Source organism: Anoplolepis gracilipes, chromosome 11, assembly GCF_047496725.1.
Source record: "Anoplolepis gracilipes chromosome 11, ASM4749672v1, whole genome shotgun sequence".
NCBI lineage: Eukaryota > Metazoa > Arthropoda > Insecta > Hymenoptera > Formicidae > Anoplolepis > Anoplolepis gracilipes.
In genome coordinates, this window is record NC_132980.1 from 9710486 (window position 1) to 9727094 (window position 16609).

Below are 16609 nucleotides of genomic sequence, written 5' to 3' on the forward strand. Positions count from 1 at the left end.
TCAAATTTCCAAGCCTATATTTTATCGCAAACAGTAACAATCGAGAGCTCGTTTTAAATGTCCCGCACAAATATAATTTGCAGAATGCAAAGGACAAATAATAATGACCCTTTGAACCTGTGAATAAATTTTGAAAGCGCGACACGAGCTTCTTCGGAAAGTAATACAATTTTCTCATAGATGCCATTTATTATCTCGTCGATGCATAAGTGGAGTTGCTCAGGCAATTTTACATACCACCAATCTGTCATTCTAAAAAGTTAACAGTCTTTACGACAGATTATTTTTATTTCTTTCGAATTTTTCGCTCGTCACATTTAAAGTGCTAACATATCAACAGTGATATATTTCTCCTTATACAATTAAACACGATTATACGCGGATCGTTTATTTGCATATCTTATATTTTCTGTTTCGCCATCCGCTCGTGTTTAACAATCTCGCAAAAAAACGAACAAGTCTAAAAAAATTAATAGAAACTTAAATCTACAAGATAGAATCTATTTCTCTTTAATGTCAGAGATCAATTTGAAAACGTTATATATAGAAATATATATATATATATATATATATATATATATATATATATATATATATATATATTTCTCTATCTCTTTCTATTTACAATGCAAGAAAATGCCTCTCTGTATTTCTTTCAACTAAATCAAGAAAAATAAAAAAATTTATTTTTCAAATATCTAATCTACATAATTTCGAAAAGTAAGTACTCAAAATGAGTTTCTATCAATAATTTCTCTTGTTCTACTTTTTACAAGTGGCACATATCGCGATCATATTTTTTCCGATTCCTCGCGTATCAATCGATCCTTCGGAAATATAGTATATACAGTGTATGTGTACACGCGAAAGAGAGAGTTCGTTTTATTGCTATCTAAGAAATGCTCTCTGATCTACGTACACATGTGTGTATGACAGAGTGTGTCTGTCAATCGATGTGTGTGCATGCTTTTGTGTTGCGTGTACATACGCATGATAATGCGAGCGAGAAATCGGCTGGAAATGGAAGTACGCAATTCGTGAAAAGATTTGGAAGTAAATCGTTTCTCTCTTTCTCTCTCTCTCTCTCTCTCTCTCTCTCTCTCTCTCTCTCTCTCTCTTTCTCTCTTTCTTACTGAACAAAGAGAATCTATTTTTGACATTTGCTTAGTTTCTCTTGCGCTTAGGCCGATACCTACTTGTTTTTTTTTCTTTTTATTTCATTCAGTCTCTAGTCGTTCTCTCCCTCTCTCTCACTCTGTCTTTCTCTCGCACAACCTTCTCGTTACATCCAACGCAGTCGCGTATTGCACAAGCACGTTGCAACTTATTCGAATTGCCACACGAGAATCTGATATCAAGAGCGGTCGTATAAAGTACTTCCTGAACACACGCAGGGAGAGATTTCCATATTTGCATTGGGATTTGTGCCGTCGTACATAACGAAAGAGTTAGTAGAAAATTCTCTTAAACTTCTTCGTACGTTGTACGTATCCGAGTAATCTTGGTCTGGTGATAAACTCTCTCGGCGACTGTAGAAAAATAAATTATTACCGTCTCGGCGATTTCGTGTTTCTTTCCCTTGTTCATTATCTTCTCCCTCTTTTTTATACGGCACGCGTTTATAGTCCCTAGGGTGTATTTGTTGTCTTTATTTACTCTTTATTAAGTTATATATTTACTGTCTCTGATATATCTTTCGACTGTGCGGATATCTACGGATGAGGTCCGGAAGGTGAATATATTATAATTCTTGTTAAATCGACGTTATGACACTTTAATTTCGCGTCATCGAATAAACGATAAAATAATGCTGTGTACGAATGTTGCCGATAATTAGTAGCGCAAGAATGTCGGTTTGCTAATATTTCTATCTTTTCCTCAAGATTCTCTTCCTCTCTTTTTTTTTCCCCCCGACGACGATAAAGTTATCACTTTTGTCGAACTCACTTGCATTCGATACTTTGCTCCGTCAAATGGTTCTCTCGTATCGTTCTCATTCACATCGCTGTCGAAAGCACGATCGAGGCGAACACGAATCGTGAATCGAGCATGGAACTCGATGAAGAGCTATTTTAAGATACAGATGAGAGATTTTTTTTTTTTATTATTATCTGTGCTAATAAAGATCCTAGATTAATTAAGATCCTGATATTGTGACAGAATGACAGAACGCAAATTGTTTTTTTTTTTTTTTTTTTTCGTGTCAGTATAATTTGGAGAAAGAAGTTAGGTCTGCGAGATTTATCACACACAGGAAATGATTATTCTTCTACTCTTATCCTGATTCTCGATAACTTGATCCGACAAACACATCCATCTGCTATTATATTACATCGGTTAACAATATTACATCTTTGCTTCCTCGCCTATGGATCTGCTGCTATTTACATGACGACACATCGAAATATCGTTTCATTCGGCCTGTAGTATGTGTCTAAAAACTATTATTCTTTGGTTTTTTTTTCAAATATACCCTGTACGCGAGTTCGATACACTCTCGTCGGAACGTATCCTCTCTTTTCACATTAATCGATGGATGATATGGTGACGTATACGATGATACTCGAGGAGCCATTAACAATCCAGGGGTCGATCCTTCTCGTCTTTCCTTCCGCGCGCAATCCCTTCCTTCTGAGAGACACGAGGACTCTAACATTTACAGAGTTCTCTACGACAATACATTTAGCTCGCCGAACGTTCTTCAAGAAAATTTCGTTCGACGTATAGAAATGTCGTCTAAGTTACAAATCGCCGGCTTCTCCTTTCTCTTCCCGCTCGTCGTTTTGCGAACGAATGTTCATTGTCATCAGATTGGACGTTAACTTCTTCTTTCACACATCCAATCTCTGATACATTTCGAGGAAAGCTGTAATGGGATTTTTTTTGTCCAATCTGATGACTCTCGTGGAGGTTTGCAATTATCCCTCGTTTGAGTTAGAGCCTTCATTACATTTATTGATAGATTATCGGATGAGTGGGTTCAACGGGCAGATCGCTGTCCAGGTCCAGAAAAACGCCGTCCTTGGAGACGAGATAGTGCGTCAAGAGCTGTCCCTTGCCCTTGACGAACACGAGACCTCGCTGCTCGAATCCGAAACCAAAGGGCTCCAGTATCTTCCGCGTCTCGTCGGTAACCTGCAAGGTTTCCTTTCTTAATTTTCATGTTTTATTTCGTGAAATAAAATTCATATTCAGTGATATTATTTTTAACGGAAAAGAAAATTAAAAATAAAAATATAATCGCCGATTTAATTCTAATCTCTACCTGAATACAGCCGACTTTCCCTGTGCTCTCCATTCTCGACGCGACATTGACGGTGTTGCCCCAAATGTCATAGTGAGGCTTCCGCGCCCCGATGACACCGGCGGTTACCGGCCCGTGATTGATGCCCATTTTCAGAACAAAATGATTAAAGCTCTGCTCGTTGATACTTGACAGAGCCTTTTTAAGCTCCAGAGCAAACTCCACGAGAGTAACGAGATGGTCCCACCGGGGACCGTTCTCCGATTGCGACGATTCGGTTATGCCCGAGGCAGCCATGTAAGTCGAGCCTATCGTCTTGATCTTGATGATATTCTTGAATTTTTTCTGATCAAGAATCTAACGGGAATAAAAATATGGAAACAAATTTAAATATTTATTGAGGTTAAAATCTGTGAAGATTATTAAATGCAGGATTTTTGCGAATTTTCTCCTTTATAAAATTAAATAAATTTAAAGCGTTGGATCGATCCTTTTTTTTTTAGAAGAAAAGCGTTACGTAATTTTGCAAAATAAACGAGTGTAAACTTACAGCGTCGAAATCAGAGATGACCTCGTTCAGGAACCTCAGGCACTCGAGGCCTTGATTATTGATACTCTCCTCGCTGTAGAAGTCTGCAAAATTCGGCATGCTGGCGAACAACACGCCCACCTCGGCATAGCTCTGGCTGTAGAGATCGTCGTAGTGTCTCGCGTGCGACAAGAAATAGGCGGCCACATGAGGCGGCAAAATGTTATATATCAACGCGCCATTCCTCCTCTTCATGTCTGCTGCCCGTTCTCTCTGCGCGATTACTTCTCGTCCTCGTAGATATAGCATTCTTCGCGCCTTCTCAGCCTGCGCACGTAAAAATTCAATTTATCGGCGAAATTTTTTTGCTCAATTGAATAAAGATTTGGAACTGGGCGTACTTGAAATAATATATTTCTGACTGTGTGTTATATTTTTTATGTAATTTAATTTATATTATAAAATAGCTGCTAATAACAAAATTATGTAACAGCATCTTTGTCCGAATTGTCCTACATTTGTATTTCTCGTTTTCTGAAGCGCAGAGACTTATATTTCCGTGACGACTGAGAGGAAATGTCTCGTTAGAAACGAAAATTCGATGCGAAATTGCTTTTGCCTCTCTCGACAATTTCAGCAGCAAGAAGGACGAAGAATCTAATCGCGCTGGACGAATAGAGTGTCATTCAACATCTATCGTGAAAAGCCCACTCGAAAATCACAAATTACTCGAGGTCCAATTTGTCGATTGAACCTAACTCGGCCGTTGTCGTCGCTGTCCGCAAAACGGATTATGTTTCTATTTCACACCCGATACCGATTGCAAAGTTATTTTGGGAAATCGCAATAACTCTCTGCCGTTCGTCTCACTTTACGGCATACAAAATAAAATGTGATCGCAATAATATGAGAACTAAGAATAATTTTACCTCGAAATATTAAATATAATAAAATGATATATATGTATGATTTTTTAAAAAAATATACCGTCGCTATCAATTTATGAGAATGATATTTCAAGCCATTCGATCCCGCTTTTGATAGCGGATTCTTCAACGCGACGCTTGGCTCTTTCGCGAATTGGATCGTCGACACGATTTTATAAACCCGGGAGAATTGATTGTTCTTTTATCGACATGCCTGTCGATGTCGTCGAAGGAAGGGATCATTTTCGCAAGCCGTTACATTTCCCACATTTTCCACGCTGTAACGTGCAGGAAGTCGATTTACGTTATTACAAAAGACCGTATAGAACATATCTACTCATGAAAGCTTGTAGCGGTCGACACAGTCGTGTCAGATTTTTTCGAACACGCGGAAATTCACGTCGTCATTTGAAATCGCGTACTCGATATTCATTTATTATATGCCGACATATTGTTATTAACGTAGAAAAAAAATGTTACCAAAAATATTCAAAATCTTTTTAAGAAAAAAAAAACTTTGCACTTACGTATCTGGCTACAATGATCAGGGCGGTCGCGACAATAAATAGGGTGGCCGCCAACGAATATTTCAGCGGGAAGGGCACTGCTCGTCCAGATGTATTCGATGCCATGTCCTCTCTGTCGAGGCTCGACGCAAGGAACATAATGTTGATGCAGGACTGCGCGCCGGCAAGGAAATACATCAGGCACGCCTTGGTCAGGTAACAGAGGTATGTCGGCATCGAGATGGCGATTAACGCGAGGACACCGATGTATGAGTAATACGAAGGATACGGACACCGTAGGGACCGCCAGTTTACAATTAGCGAGATGTTCCTTGACGGTTCAATGTCGTCGATAATCGCACAGTTGGTCTGCAAACAGGAAGATTAATGTAAAATTGTTGGCAAGATTTGCAGAATATTAGAAATTAAAGCGTCTATTTTTAAATATTCAAATAATGATACGAATGATGATAAATATTTCTTTGTATTTAATGTCGAGAATATAATATCTCGAATACTGCAATCTTATTTCAGATTTTTGGACAGAGTTATGCTTACACTAGAAATATAATTATATTACATTAAGCACATAATAGTTGTGTATTAATTAAATTAATTAAATATAATTACGTTATATTTAAATTAATTTTTTTAAGATATTAAATGTAGAAATATTTCTTATAATGTTTAAAATAGAATATAATGCAGAATATTAGAAATTAAAGTGTCTATTTTTAGATATTTAAATGATGATATGAATGATGATAAAATATTTCTTTGTATTTAATGTCGAGAATATAATATCTCGAATACTGCAATCTTATTTCAGATTTTTAGACAGAGTAATAATACACTAGAAATATAATTATATTATATTAAACATATAATAATTGTGTATTAATTACATTAATTAAATATAATTACGTTATATTAAAATTAATTTTTTTTAAAGATATTAAAAGTAGAAATATTTCTTATAATGTTTAAAATAGAATATAATGCAGAATATTACGGTCTTGTTTCTCTGCATTTATTTCAAGAGAAAAGAATATTATATCATATTCGAGAGATCAAGATATTTCTGTTTTTTTATTAAAAAATAATGTAAGAAACATAAAAATATTTGAATTATATATATATATATATATATATATATTTCGTATTTTATTCTTATCTTATTAATATTTATATAGCTTGAAAAATATAATGTTGCGGATTATAATATAATATTGCTGCAAGTGACTACATTGTTATATTTCTGTTAATGAATATAATCTCTAATGCAGTCAAGTTGCAGCAACAAGTATCGATCGAGAGACCAGCTGTTCGAGTTCTTACCATATCCAATAGCAGAAAAATTATAAGGGAGAAAGTCATTAGGAGGGCAAGAGTGCTTCTGAGCCACGTCGCCCTGACCGCACTACCTAGACAGGTGGCCCCAGCTAGCACGATGCCGAAGAGGGCGACCACGCCGGCACCACCCCATGTGAACGGTCCCCAGGGTTGCAGCCTCCAGACCGGGGCTGCGCACATCGTCACCAAAGGCCCGCCGAGGAGCGACAGCGGTGAGAAGGCCTCCAATGTTTCGTGGAACGCCGTCTCCATTCCCGAATCCTTGAACCGTAGGGTCAACCAGGAGACGTGACCTTTCAGGTCGGTAGCACCACCTACGAGGATTCGTGCGCTGACGTCACATTTAAGGCTTGAGCCGTTAATGGGACGGCCGGATGTCCGGCAATTAGCCACTTGTGGATTATTATCCGGTCGATCTCCGCCCGTCAAGATTAATTCTCGACTTACATCCGACAAAATTTGATATCCAACGAATTGACACAAAATTTTTTTTTTTTTCAAGATGAAATTTTTCCCCCCATAATAAAATCAGTTTTCCGCTTTCTTTCTCACATAATTTCTCGAGTGTATTTAAATGAATTTTTATCGCCAACGCTTAATTAAATGTTAATCGATACGAGTGACACGTTCGCTCGAACGTCGATTGTAATCGGTGTCCGCATCGATAATTGTAGCATCCGATGATAATAGCACTCATAGCGAATGCATGCGCGCAATTTTTAAGCCGCTTATCGAGCTCGAACGAGAAGCAACGTCCCACGATTTAATCCTTTTCGAATTAATATCACCAAATTTTTTTCTACTCAAAACATCACGCGCGATTCTAGCCGAAAATATATCAACGCTAATTTTTACCTCTACTGTCGAGTTTTTTTCTCAGACGTTGTTGAAATTCTTCAGAGTCTTCCTTGCTATTGTCCCTCTTGTCTTGCGCATTCTCCATTATCCTTTGCGAGTTCTCCGCGTCCGCCAACGACGCGAGGCTCTTCGTCACCGCTGGCTTAAATGGCTTCAAGGCTCTCACGATAAAGTAAGTGACAAGGCCGGCCTTTTGGAGTGCCTCTTCCCGATCCTCCCCGTGCGCCGGCTCGACCTCGAATTCTCCATTCAAGAAGCTCAACGTCGAGTTCGAGATGTGTACCCTCCTTTAAGCATTTATTTATTTACGCCTTTGACATGCAAGCGTGACCTCGATGCCACGGAGATAAAAAAAAAAAAAAAAAAAAAAAAAAAAAAATAGAAGCTAATATCTCTCGATAATTCGCGAATTTCCATTGAAATAAAACGTACTTGATATTAATTGATATTTTCCAATTTGTCTCGGAATAACTTTTCCGAACACGATAATAGAGAAATCTAGAAATTTAATGATTCTTACCCAGCCCTTCCGCTGCTTTCCATCTTATTCGCCAGTTCGACGTCCTTGCTGTAAACGTCAAACTGCCATTGCCTTTGACCGAGAACCCCGGCGAGCACCGCGCCCGTATGAATGCCCACCCTCATATCGACGGGGCTGTTTGTCGTCTGTTGAACGTACTTGATCGCTTCCACCATAGACAGACCCATGTACACAGAGAGAACCGCGTGGTCCGGCCTTTCAACGGGCGCACCACTTATGCAATAGTAACAGTCCCCCAGAATCTTGATACGCATTTGCTCGTATCTAGGAATAAGATTTTATACAGATTGTCATACAATTGTTTGTCGATTCGTAAGAACATTTCAATTAATTTATATAGAGAAAAAGTATTTTTCATCTCTTAGAAAATATAATGGAATAATAAAAATGCTACGCGTCGACGAACGATAACATAAGCTGCAAAGTGTCTTTGACGACGATGGAAAACGTCCCCGGGGATATCGATTGCCGGTGTCCTCGAAGGACCTCCCCCTGCGACAGGATTTACGTAGTCGGCTTAGTCGACGAAAGAATCAGTAGGGAATTCGCTCGAAATGGAATCAATGGTCGTCACGTTGATCGCATGCAATTTTCGTTTTCCCCGGGCGGAAATAGAACGCGCGAGCTACGGAATTCTATCATTTTACTGAGTCATTTTATGATTAGCATTTAGTGGCACGCGAAGCCTTGCTTAATATATGTATATACACATACATTAAGTAATAGAATCATAAAATACTTTTCTTTACGACGCATGACATAATAGATGTCCATGTTCTTTTTTAAATATATATGTGGCTACTTCAATTTTGCTGATAACAACATATGATTCAATTCCTTGTCATAAATAATTTAAAAATTAATTACTGCGAAATATTTGATGTGTATGAAATGGACGTCTCAATGAGGAAACTCATTAATTGTTCTGGCTTTATTTTTAATAGTTTTATAAATGACAATAAAATCCTATTTTACGTTTGGTCGATGATTTTTTTTTTTACTAAATTTTAATATAAATACCGAGGTGAGACGGTAGTCATATTTCAATAGTTCTATCTCTGTAGCCCGTGGGGATGCTCTTATACATATTACAGCTACAGCATTACCGAGGTCATTTTGTGGGAGATGATCCTTCTCTCGCGTCTTTTTATCGATCGATAGAGGAAATTTTTCGAACGAACAAGTGTCGGGAGTGCCGAATTGAATAACGGGCGATTATCTCGGCAGTCATCTATTCTGTGCGATCGTGATTTACTTCTTTCGATATTCGTAGACGACATTGAGATAATTTATTGCATTATTATAAATGGTGAGTTTCATACAAGTGTCGTTTAAGTGCCGATTCGAAAGACGGATGATCGTTTCAGCGTACTATTTATTAATCCGCGCAAAAAATACACACCAAGTTTTTTATATGTATTATATATAACGTGCTGTACGTGTAATTTTATCATTCGTGAGGCGATAATCAAGTATCGGTCCGATGTAACTGTGTAATATAATATTCGGAAATATTAGATTTATATATCTGTGCTGATTGCTCGCGCGATGAATGCTTATATTTTTTCGCGTTATTCTACGTCGCAATTAAAATCAAGTGCGCGCCGAGGAGTGCGATTATTATCTAAAATGTCATGCAAAATGTCACGCGATCGTCTTATTTGCTTAATTAGTGCATTTATTAATATATATCATAATTAAATGCAAGTGTTTTGTGAGTGCTTTCGACAAAGATGTATCGACAAAGGATAAGAAGAAGATAAGTAGACTTGGGATGATATCGGGCTTTGTGAAGCAATAATAAGGTAATTTATTATGTTTTATTCGCGGAATTAATTTCTTTTTTGTCGCGATAATCGCATAGCGTATTTCGTGCAATTCCATTTGGATGTGTATGAAGCTAGCGTCTCATTTCTCGTGGAAACTCATTAATTATTGATTCTGACTTTATTTTTAATAATTTTTTAGATAGATAAATAAATAGTTTTGATTATTAAATCAAATAAATGGCTCGGGACTGAGATGCTAAATTTATGTTGCGTTACTGTTCATTTTGTCCTTCGACGATAACATTTTTTTTTGTTAGATTTTAAGCGCTTAAGAATTCGACAACAATTCTATAAACAGTTCTATGCGTAAAAATTATTAGAATATTTATAAACAAGTTTGAAGGTCCAAGACATCGAGGACATATACAAGTATCGATGTGAGACGCTAGTCGTACTTCGATAGTTCTATCAACTTTAATACGTATTATACGGCAACTCGGGCGATATCTAATTTATTTAATAAGTATTTTAATAATTGATACGCATAAAACTTTTGCTAAAAATTAAAAATAATTACGGAATAACACAGAAATCTTATTTAAAGTCGATAATACTGTTGAAATACGACCAACGTCTCATTTTGATAATTATACTTTCCGGCTTGTCGGGCAATCTAATTTGTTTAATAAATTTTAATTATTCTAAAAATTTTTATTTTTTTATGTATAAAACTCTCTCTGGAAATTAAAAGTGCTTACAAAATAATATAAAATCTGATATAATCGATATTAATAAACTGATAGAACTATCGAAATAGAACCGGCGTTTAATTTGGCAATTTAATTCATTTAATTAATATTCTAAAATAATTTGTACGCATAAAACTTTTTGTAAAACTATTGTGAAACTCTCAAGTGCTTAAAACCTGGCACGAAATGCTGAAAAAGTCGTCGGTGGATAAAAACGCAGAATGCACTTGGCGTCTACTTGTCTCGAGCAATTTCTTTCATTTTTAATTTTTAATTTCTTTACTTTTAATGGCTAGAAATATTTATTTAATCTATCTAGTGCACTCGATAACTATTAAAAATAAATCGAAAACTCTCAATTAATGACTTTCTAGGAAATGAGAGACTTTAGCTTGACACGAATATTTAAGACATGGTTTTCCGATAAAGATCTACTACCTACGAGAACAGCATTTCTCAACCTGTGTGCAATATACTTTTCTCATAAAATCGATAAAGACTGAAGCAAAAGACGCAAGAATATAATAAAAGTGAGATGTTAAATTTAATATATTATAGTATTAAACGCAACATATTCTTGACTTAACGCAAAGGAGATAAATTGTCTATAATTAATAATATCGTTTTTAATGGAAATTTTAAAAATAAATACCGTTCGCTGAGCTGATCGAATCGTGCGAATAGCTCGTTGAGTATCTTGACGAGCTCGCTGGCGCTGTAGGTCGACGAGATAGCGGTGAAACCGACTATGTCGGCGTAAAGTATCGACACGTTCTCGTGCCTGGACATGTAGATCTTCTTGAATTGCGTGTCGAGGGACGCGCCGAGGTCCTGCCGCATCTTCACCGCGACGTGTTCCGGCAGAACGCTTAGCAGCAGTCGCTCCTGCTCCGCGCTCTGTTCCTCGATCATAAGCTGGACCTCCAGGCTCTGCCTGGTCTCCAGGAACGCCCGGCGCTGCTGGAATTCTGCCAGACAGTAGCTGCAAGCACCCAAAATAGCGGCGCCGGCAAAGAGTGTCACCGTCAGGATCTACAGGACGTTTTTACGAAGCTTTACGATTTACGATTACGTGTCAGGCGATTACTATGCGAGGGCGAGCTGGTCGCAAACGCGAGAACCGCGGCGGCGAGTTCATTAGGCGCCTTTATTAAAACTTCATTACAAATGTAATCACGCCGCGAGGTAGGTAAAAAAAAATTTATTGAACTTTTTCTTAAACGTTCAGAAATTCAAACGACCATGTGTAAGAAAATTCTTTTATAGAAATATGTATACGAAACCTTTTTATGGCAACTAAATATATTCAGAGCGCTTTCCTGTATATATATATATATATATATATATATACATATATAAATAATTAAAAATATTTGATATTTTAATATCAGAGAAACTAAAAATGGAATGGAAATAAGAGAGTCATCGTGATCTGAAAGAGAGCGAGAGAAAATAGTAGCTTCGCGTAACGTCAATAAGAAAGATAGTCGATATCTCGATCGCAAGGTCACTTTTCCGGATGACATTCCACTGTGTACCGGGTTGTCCTCTATTGCCAGCGAAAAAGCATTGAGCGTCGCGTATCGAAAGGCAACCTCACGCATCGTTGCCCAGCCATCGTTGCCGTTCTCTCACACTCTCTCGCTTTTTCTCTCTTTCACACCATTTCGCTCTTATTACATCGCGCCTCTATCTCTGTCGCGCTCTCTATTTTAAACTACCATTGACCAAACTCTACTCGAGTGTTACTAACGACGAGAGCCACGTGCTTGCACGTCTACTTCCAGCTTTCGCTTTCACACGATATCCGCTGCCAAAAGTTTCGCACACCTCGGTCGATGCACCTGTACTGTTTACTATATCGGTACTATAGTAGATCAATGACGAGCCAATTATCCGTTAGAATAATTTCCCGCGCCGACAATTGCCTGGGTTATTTAATATTTGATCTTGCGCGTTTTCCAACCGCGGTCGTAATATTATGTAGTAAAAACAATTTTGATTTCTTACTCGATTCTCGTAAATAAATGAAAAAGATAAAGAAAATCCGATATCTCGTGTAAGATAATCTCGGCAAATTCCAAAACCTCTTGAATTCCAATACAAACTCTTTGTGTAATTCGATAATCGTGCTATTCTCCTTGCGATCAAATAAAAATTGCAGAGAAAATATCTGGCGAGATAATGTGAAAAATGAAGAGATCGCCTCACAAGTTTCTTCTTAAAAGATCTTTTGCTGTGTGCACGTGCGTTACGCTCATTTGAAACCGCAATTCCATGAGACTGTAGTTTGTCATATTGAATATTCCGGTGCTCGTGGAACAAAGATACGCGAATTCAACTTTGCTTGCGATATACTGCGATGCTATTATCGTTTCAACAATGATATTGCATTGCGTACTAGGATCGATAAAGCAGGCCTATACATGGCAAGTATAGCGCGTTTTACATATTAATTTTTATAGGTTGTTGATAATTTCATAATTTTATTTACGGTAAAAAAAATTAAAAAATAAAAGATAATATAGGTATATGTATATGATAAATTAATATAAAAATCTCTGAGAAATTAATACTAATAGCGAGACCAATTTTTTGTTTTCTCAATAATAAAACAAACATTGAGTTAGATTAGAACATATAAAAAAATATATATATATATGAATAAATTATCAATAGATTTTTTTTTAATGTAATAATTACATTTTTACATAAAAAGTGAATTAAATTATCATAAATCACTGGATAACTGCATCATTAGATACTGATAAAAATCATGAAGAACTCATTTGTAGCATCCTTCATCTCACAAGTGTGATACATGTATTAATGTGATAAATGTAGCGTAACTCGCGTCAGCTGCGGTTGCCGTCAACGTGCAAAAGTGTCTAAGGTCAAGAGTTATAACTAGAAATAGTATATAATTTGCAATTAATAGTCTCTTATAAATATTTTCGTCCTCTCGCGTAGCCTACTCGTTTTACAAACCTTTCCCAATGTAATAATATAGGACAAATCCGCGATACTAGTGCGATATGTGTATTTAATTTTTTCTTTATACCGATTTTATCTCGAATAATTTTTTTAAAAGAGACGCAATGAAATTTACATCAGTTTTATCGTTTAATTTCTTTTTTTTTGATTCTCGAGTCTTCCTCGTGAAAGAGAATGTTTGTAAAGAAAAAAAAAAAAAGAAAACACGTCCTCAAATATGTCTAATATTTTCTCTTTTTTTTTTTTTTTTCGCAATCGTGTATTAACCGTATTTGCGTAAAAGTAGCGGAGATATGCCTCGTTGAGTGTGGATCGATGTTGGTGCTCGCGCCGTCGGTCCTCGGTTGGCAGTGAATTAGTTTGTCGATGTCGGCGTCGGCGACATCATTGTTTCCATCCTCCGCGCCTATTGCGTTTCATCCCTTGAACGCAATTAATACGGGTGCTATTCGTTGCTTTGATTTTTCACTTCGTCACGCGCGATTGTGCTCGCCTCATTCGTGAAAAACGGTCCCGTATCTCGCGAAGAGAGTGCGTACTCGATTTTATTGTCCCTCCGACTATCGGTTTCTCTCTTTTTTTTCTTTTTTCCCCCGAGACAGCGACGGTTTTTTTTTTTTTTTTTTTTTTTTCGATACGGCACGGTATCTGCATTCTAAGCACGCTGTTTTATCACGCCGTTTTTAGGCCTGATTGAAGGGACTTGACTCATTAAATATAGAATGCGGTGTATATGAGTATTCGAGTTATTTTTAATAATCCTATAGAGGGGTGCTATAAATGGAAGGAGAGGTCATGTGATGAATTACGCGAGGACTAGCTCTTGCATTGATTAAAATTATGACGAGTAGGTTTCACGCGTTTGCGAATCAAAAGAAGACTCGTCTCCGTCAACGCGGTGCTTGAACCTTGACGCCCTCGCCGCGCGATTCTCTCGAGCACCATCTCGAGCTTGGAGAAGAGAGGGATAGCTCTCTCAATTCAATTCCAACCCCTTCTTAACGATCCATCAACTCGGAGAACCCAATCGCGGGATCCTCCGATGGACGGATGCGCGGGACGAGATATTTACACGGTTACCTACCAAAACGTCGATGGGCTGCATCTTGAGGTCCTCCAACGTCGCGCTAGAGAGGCCGATCACGGCGAAAAAGTAGATGAGAACGCTGCTAAGGGCGAGCAACGTACAACGGCAGAGCTTGAGCGGCAGACTGGCAAACAGCAAGTATAGCAACAGCAACATCCAGCCTAGACCGTCCCGCGGGGTGACCTTGGCGGACTTGAGGAACAGCTGTGCGGGCAGGTGGACGATCCACATCTGCCCGACTATGCACGGTACCACCGACCAGAGTGAGTTCCTCGCTTTGGTACCGCGTTCGGCCCATATCAGCAGGCCGATGTTTAGGCTGAGGAACACGGCGGTAACGCTACGCGCCAGCCGCTCGATACCCGGCGTTGACATCCAGTAGATGCCGTAAAAGATCGCCGACATAAGAAAGCACGTGAGACCGCCGCGACGCTGTTGCAAGGACGAGGCGCGATACAGCTTCTCGAGTCGGACGCTGCTGAAGCTCGTCTTGAACAGATTCGACGGTCTGCCACAGTTGAGGTAGGATTCCTCGTTCGTCGTTTCCTGTCCCTGCGACATGGCGCCGATGTTACGGTCGTCGTCGTCGTCGTCCGTTAAAACGTGCGCCGCGCAATCGTTGCACATCTTTCCGGATCTACCGCGACCGCCGCGATCGCCGCTTCCTCGTCTATAGGGACGATCGACCGATCACGGCACGATCACTCTCGCCACCGTCTTCTCGTGGGATACATATCCCGCTCGTCCCTCGGACTCGATTTTCCAAGTCCCGTCTCGTCTCTCGGACTCTGCCTTCGAAATTCCCGACAGCTCGCTGACGCAGCTGTTATCCTAAGGATACACTTTGGGTATTCACGCACTCTCGCGCACGCACACACACATACACACACTCGCGCGCGCGCGCGCGCGCGCGTGTCGAGCGCCGGACGAGCTTCTCTCAGGGCACAGCACCCGCACCCGCGTGTAGGGTGCTCCAGCCAGCCGGGTTGCTACTACCGGCGGACAGCTACTACCTCTTCTGCACGGCCTACCTCCTCCACGGTCGCGTATATACATGGTCGCCGATATATTCCTCGCCACCCTCCCTGGCACCGCACTCTACCCTGTCTATTCATCTCCGTTTGCCGCGTGGTTTTTCGCCGCCGCCTTCTCTTTCTTCCCGTAGCCACCACGTCCAAGCGTGCGCCCTGCGATCCTGAGGTCGCCACACGACTCCTCCAACTCGGGTCGATATCAACCACCACAAACCCCAGCAGTTGACGCCAGGCTCTACCTGTGCGCCTCCTTCTACTGTGCGCGGGTCCTATTGTACGTACATATATCGAAGACCTAATCTGCGCCCCGCGTGCGCGAACTCACCTTCCGTGGATTTCATCCCGAGTCCGTCCCGGAGCGGATCACGCTTTTATTTTAGGACGGACGAACGTAATCAGCTCGCGGCAATCCCTCGGGCACGTTGACTATACCATGTATACAGGGTGAGTCACTAGAAATTGGCGTTTCTAATCAATCCTGAGATAAGTGTTTTACGGAAAAATCTTTCGGATAAAAGTTACTGATTTCGAGAGGAACATTTTCTAATTAGCATGATTATTTTGAAACGGAGATGCTTTACAGATTTCAAGGACATCTTTACTTTATTTTTTTAATTTTTTTTTTTTTTTTTAATGAAATTATATGCGCTTTTTCTTTAACGTCAGAGAATCAATTCTACTAACATTATTTTAGATGTAAAAATATTAAGATGTAACAATTAAAAAATCGATAGCTTGTGAGATATTTTTATAATTTATTATGTCATATTTTGTGACATATGCATATAACGTAATCTTTGTTTTTTTTTAACAAAAATTATATACTTGTAGAATGCTGGAGAATCTATTTATTTAAAAAAACATACACTTTTGTTAAAAAAAAAAAAAAAAACAAAGATTATTTTAAAATATTGAAATTACCTAGATTAAGATTAAAACTAATTACAGATTGTTTCTCTCAAAATCAAGTAATTTTTATCTGAAATATTTTTCTATAAGACAGATATCTTAGAATGCAA

The 16609-nt window shown here is 38.8% G+C and overlaps 1 protein-coding gene across 1 annotated transcript; it reads right to left on the reverse strand.

Annotated features, from left to right (window-relative positions):
• Positions 1–1665: 1665 nt before the first annotated feature.
• On the reverse strand, positions 1666–16311 carry Ac3 (adenylate cyclase 3). The gene is made up of 9 exons (XM_072902573.1): positions 14554–16311; positions 11128–11507; positions 7937–8221; positions 7414–7703; positions 6544–6872; positions 5227–5574; positions 3795–4100; positions 3266–3601; positions 1666–3135 (listed from the first exon to the last, which is right to left on the reverse strand). The coding sequence occupies exons 1-9, from the start codon at positions 15181–15183 to the stop codon at positions 2953–2955; spliced, it is 3087 nt and encodes a 1028-aa protein (XP_072758674.1). The 5' UTR covers positions 15184–16311; the 3' UTR covers positions 1666–2952.
• Between the last annotated feature and the right edge of the window lie 298 nt (positions 16312–16609).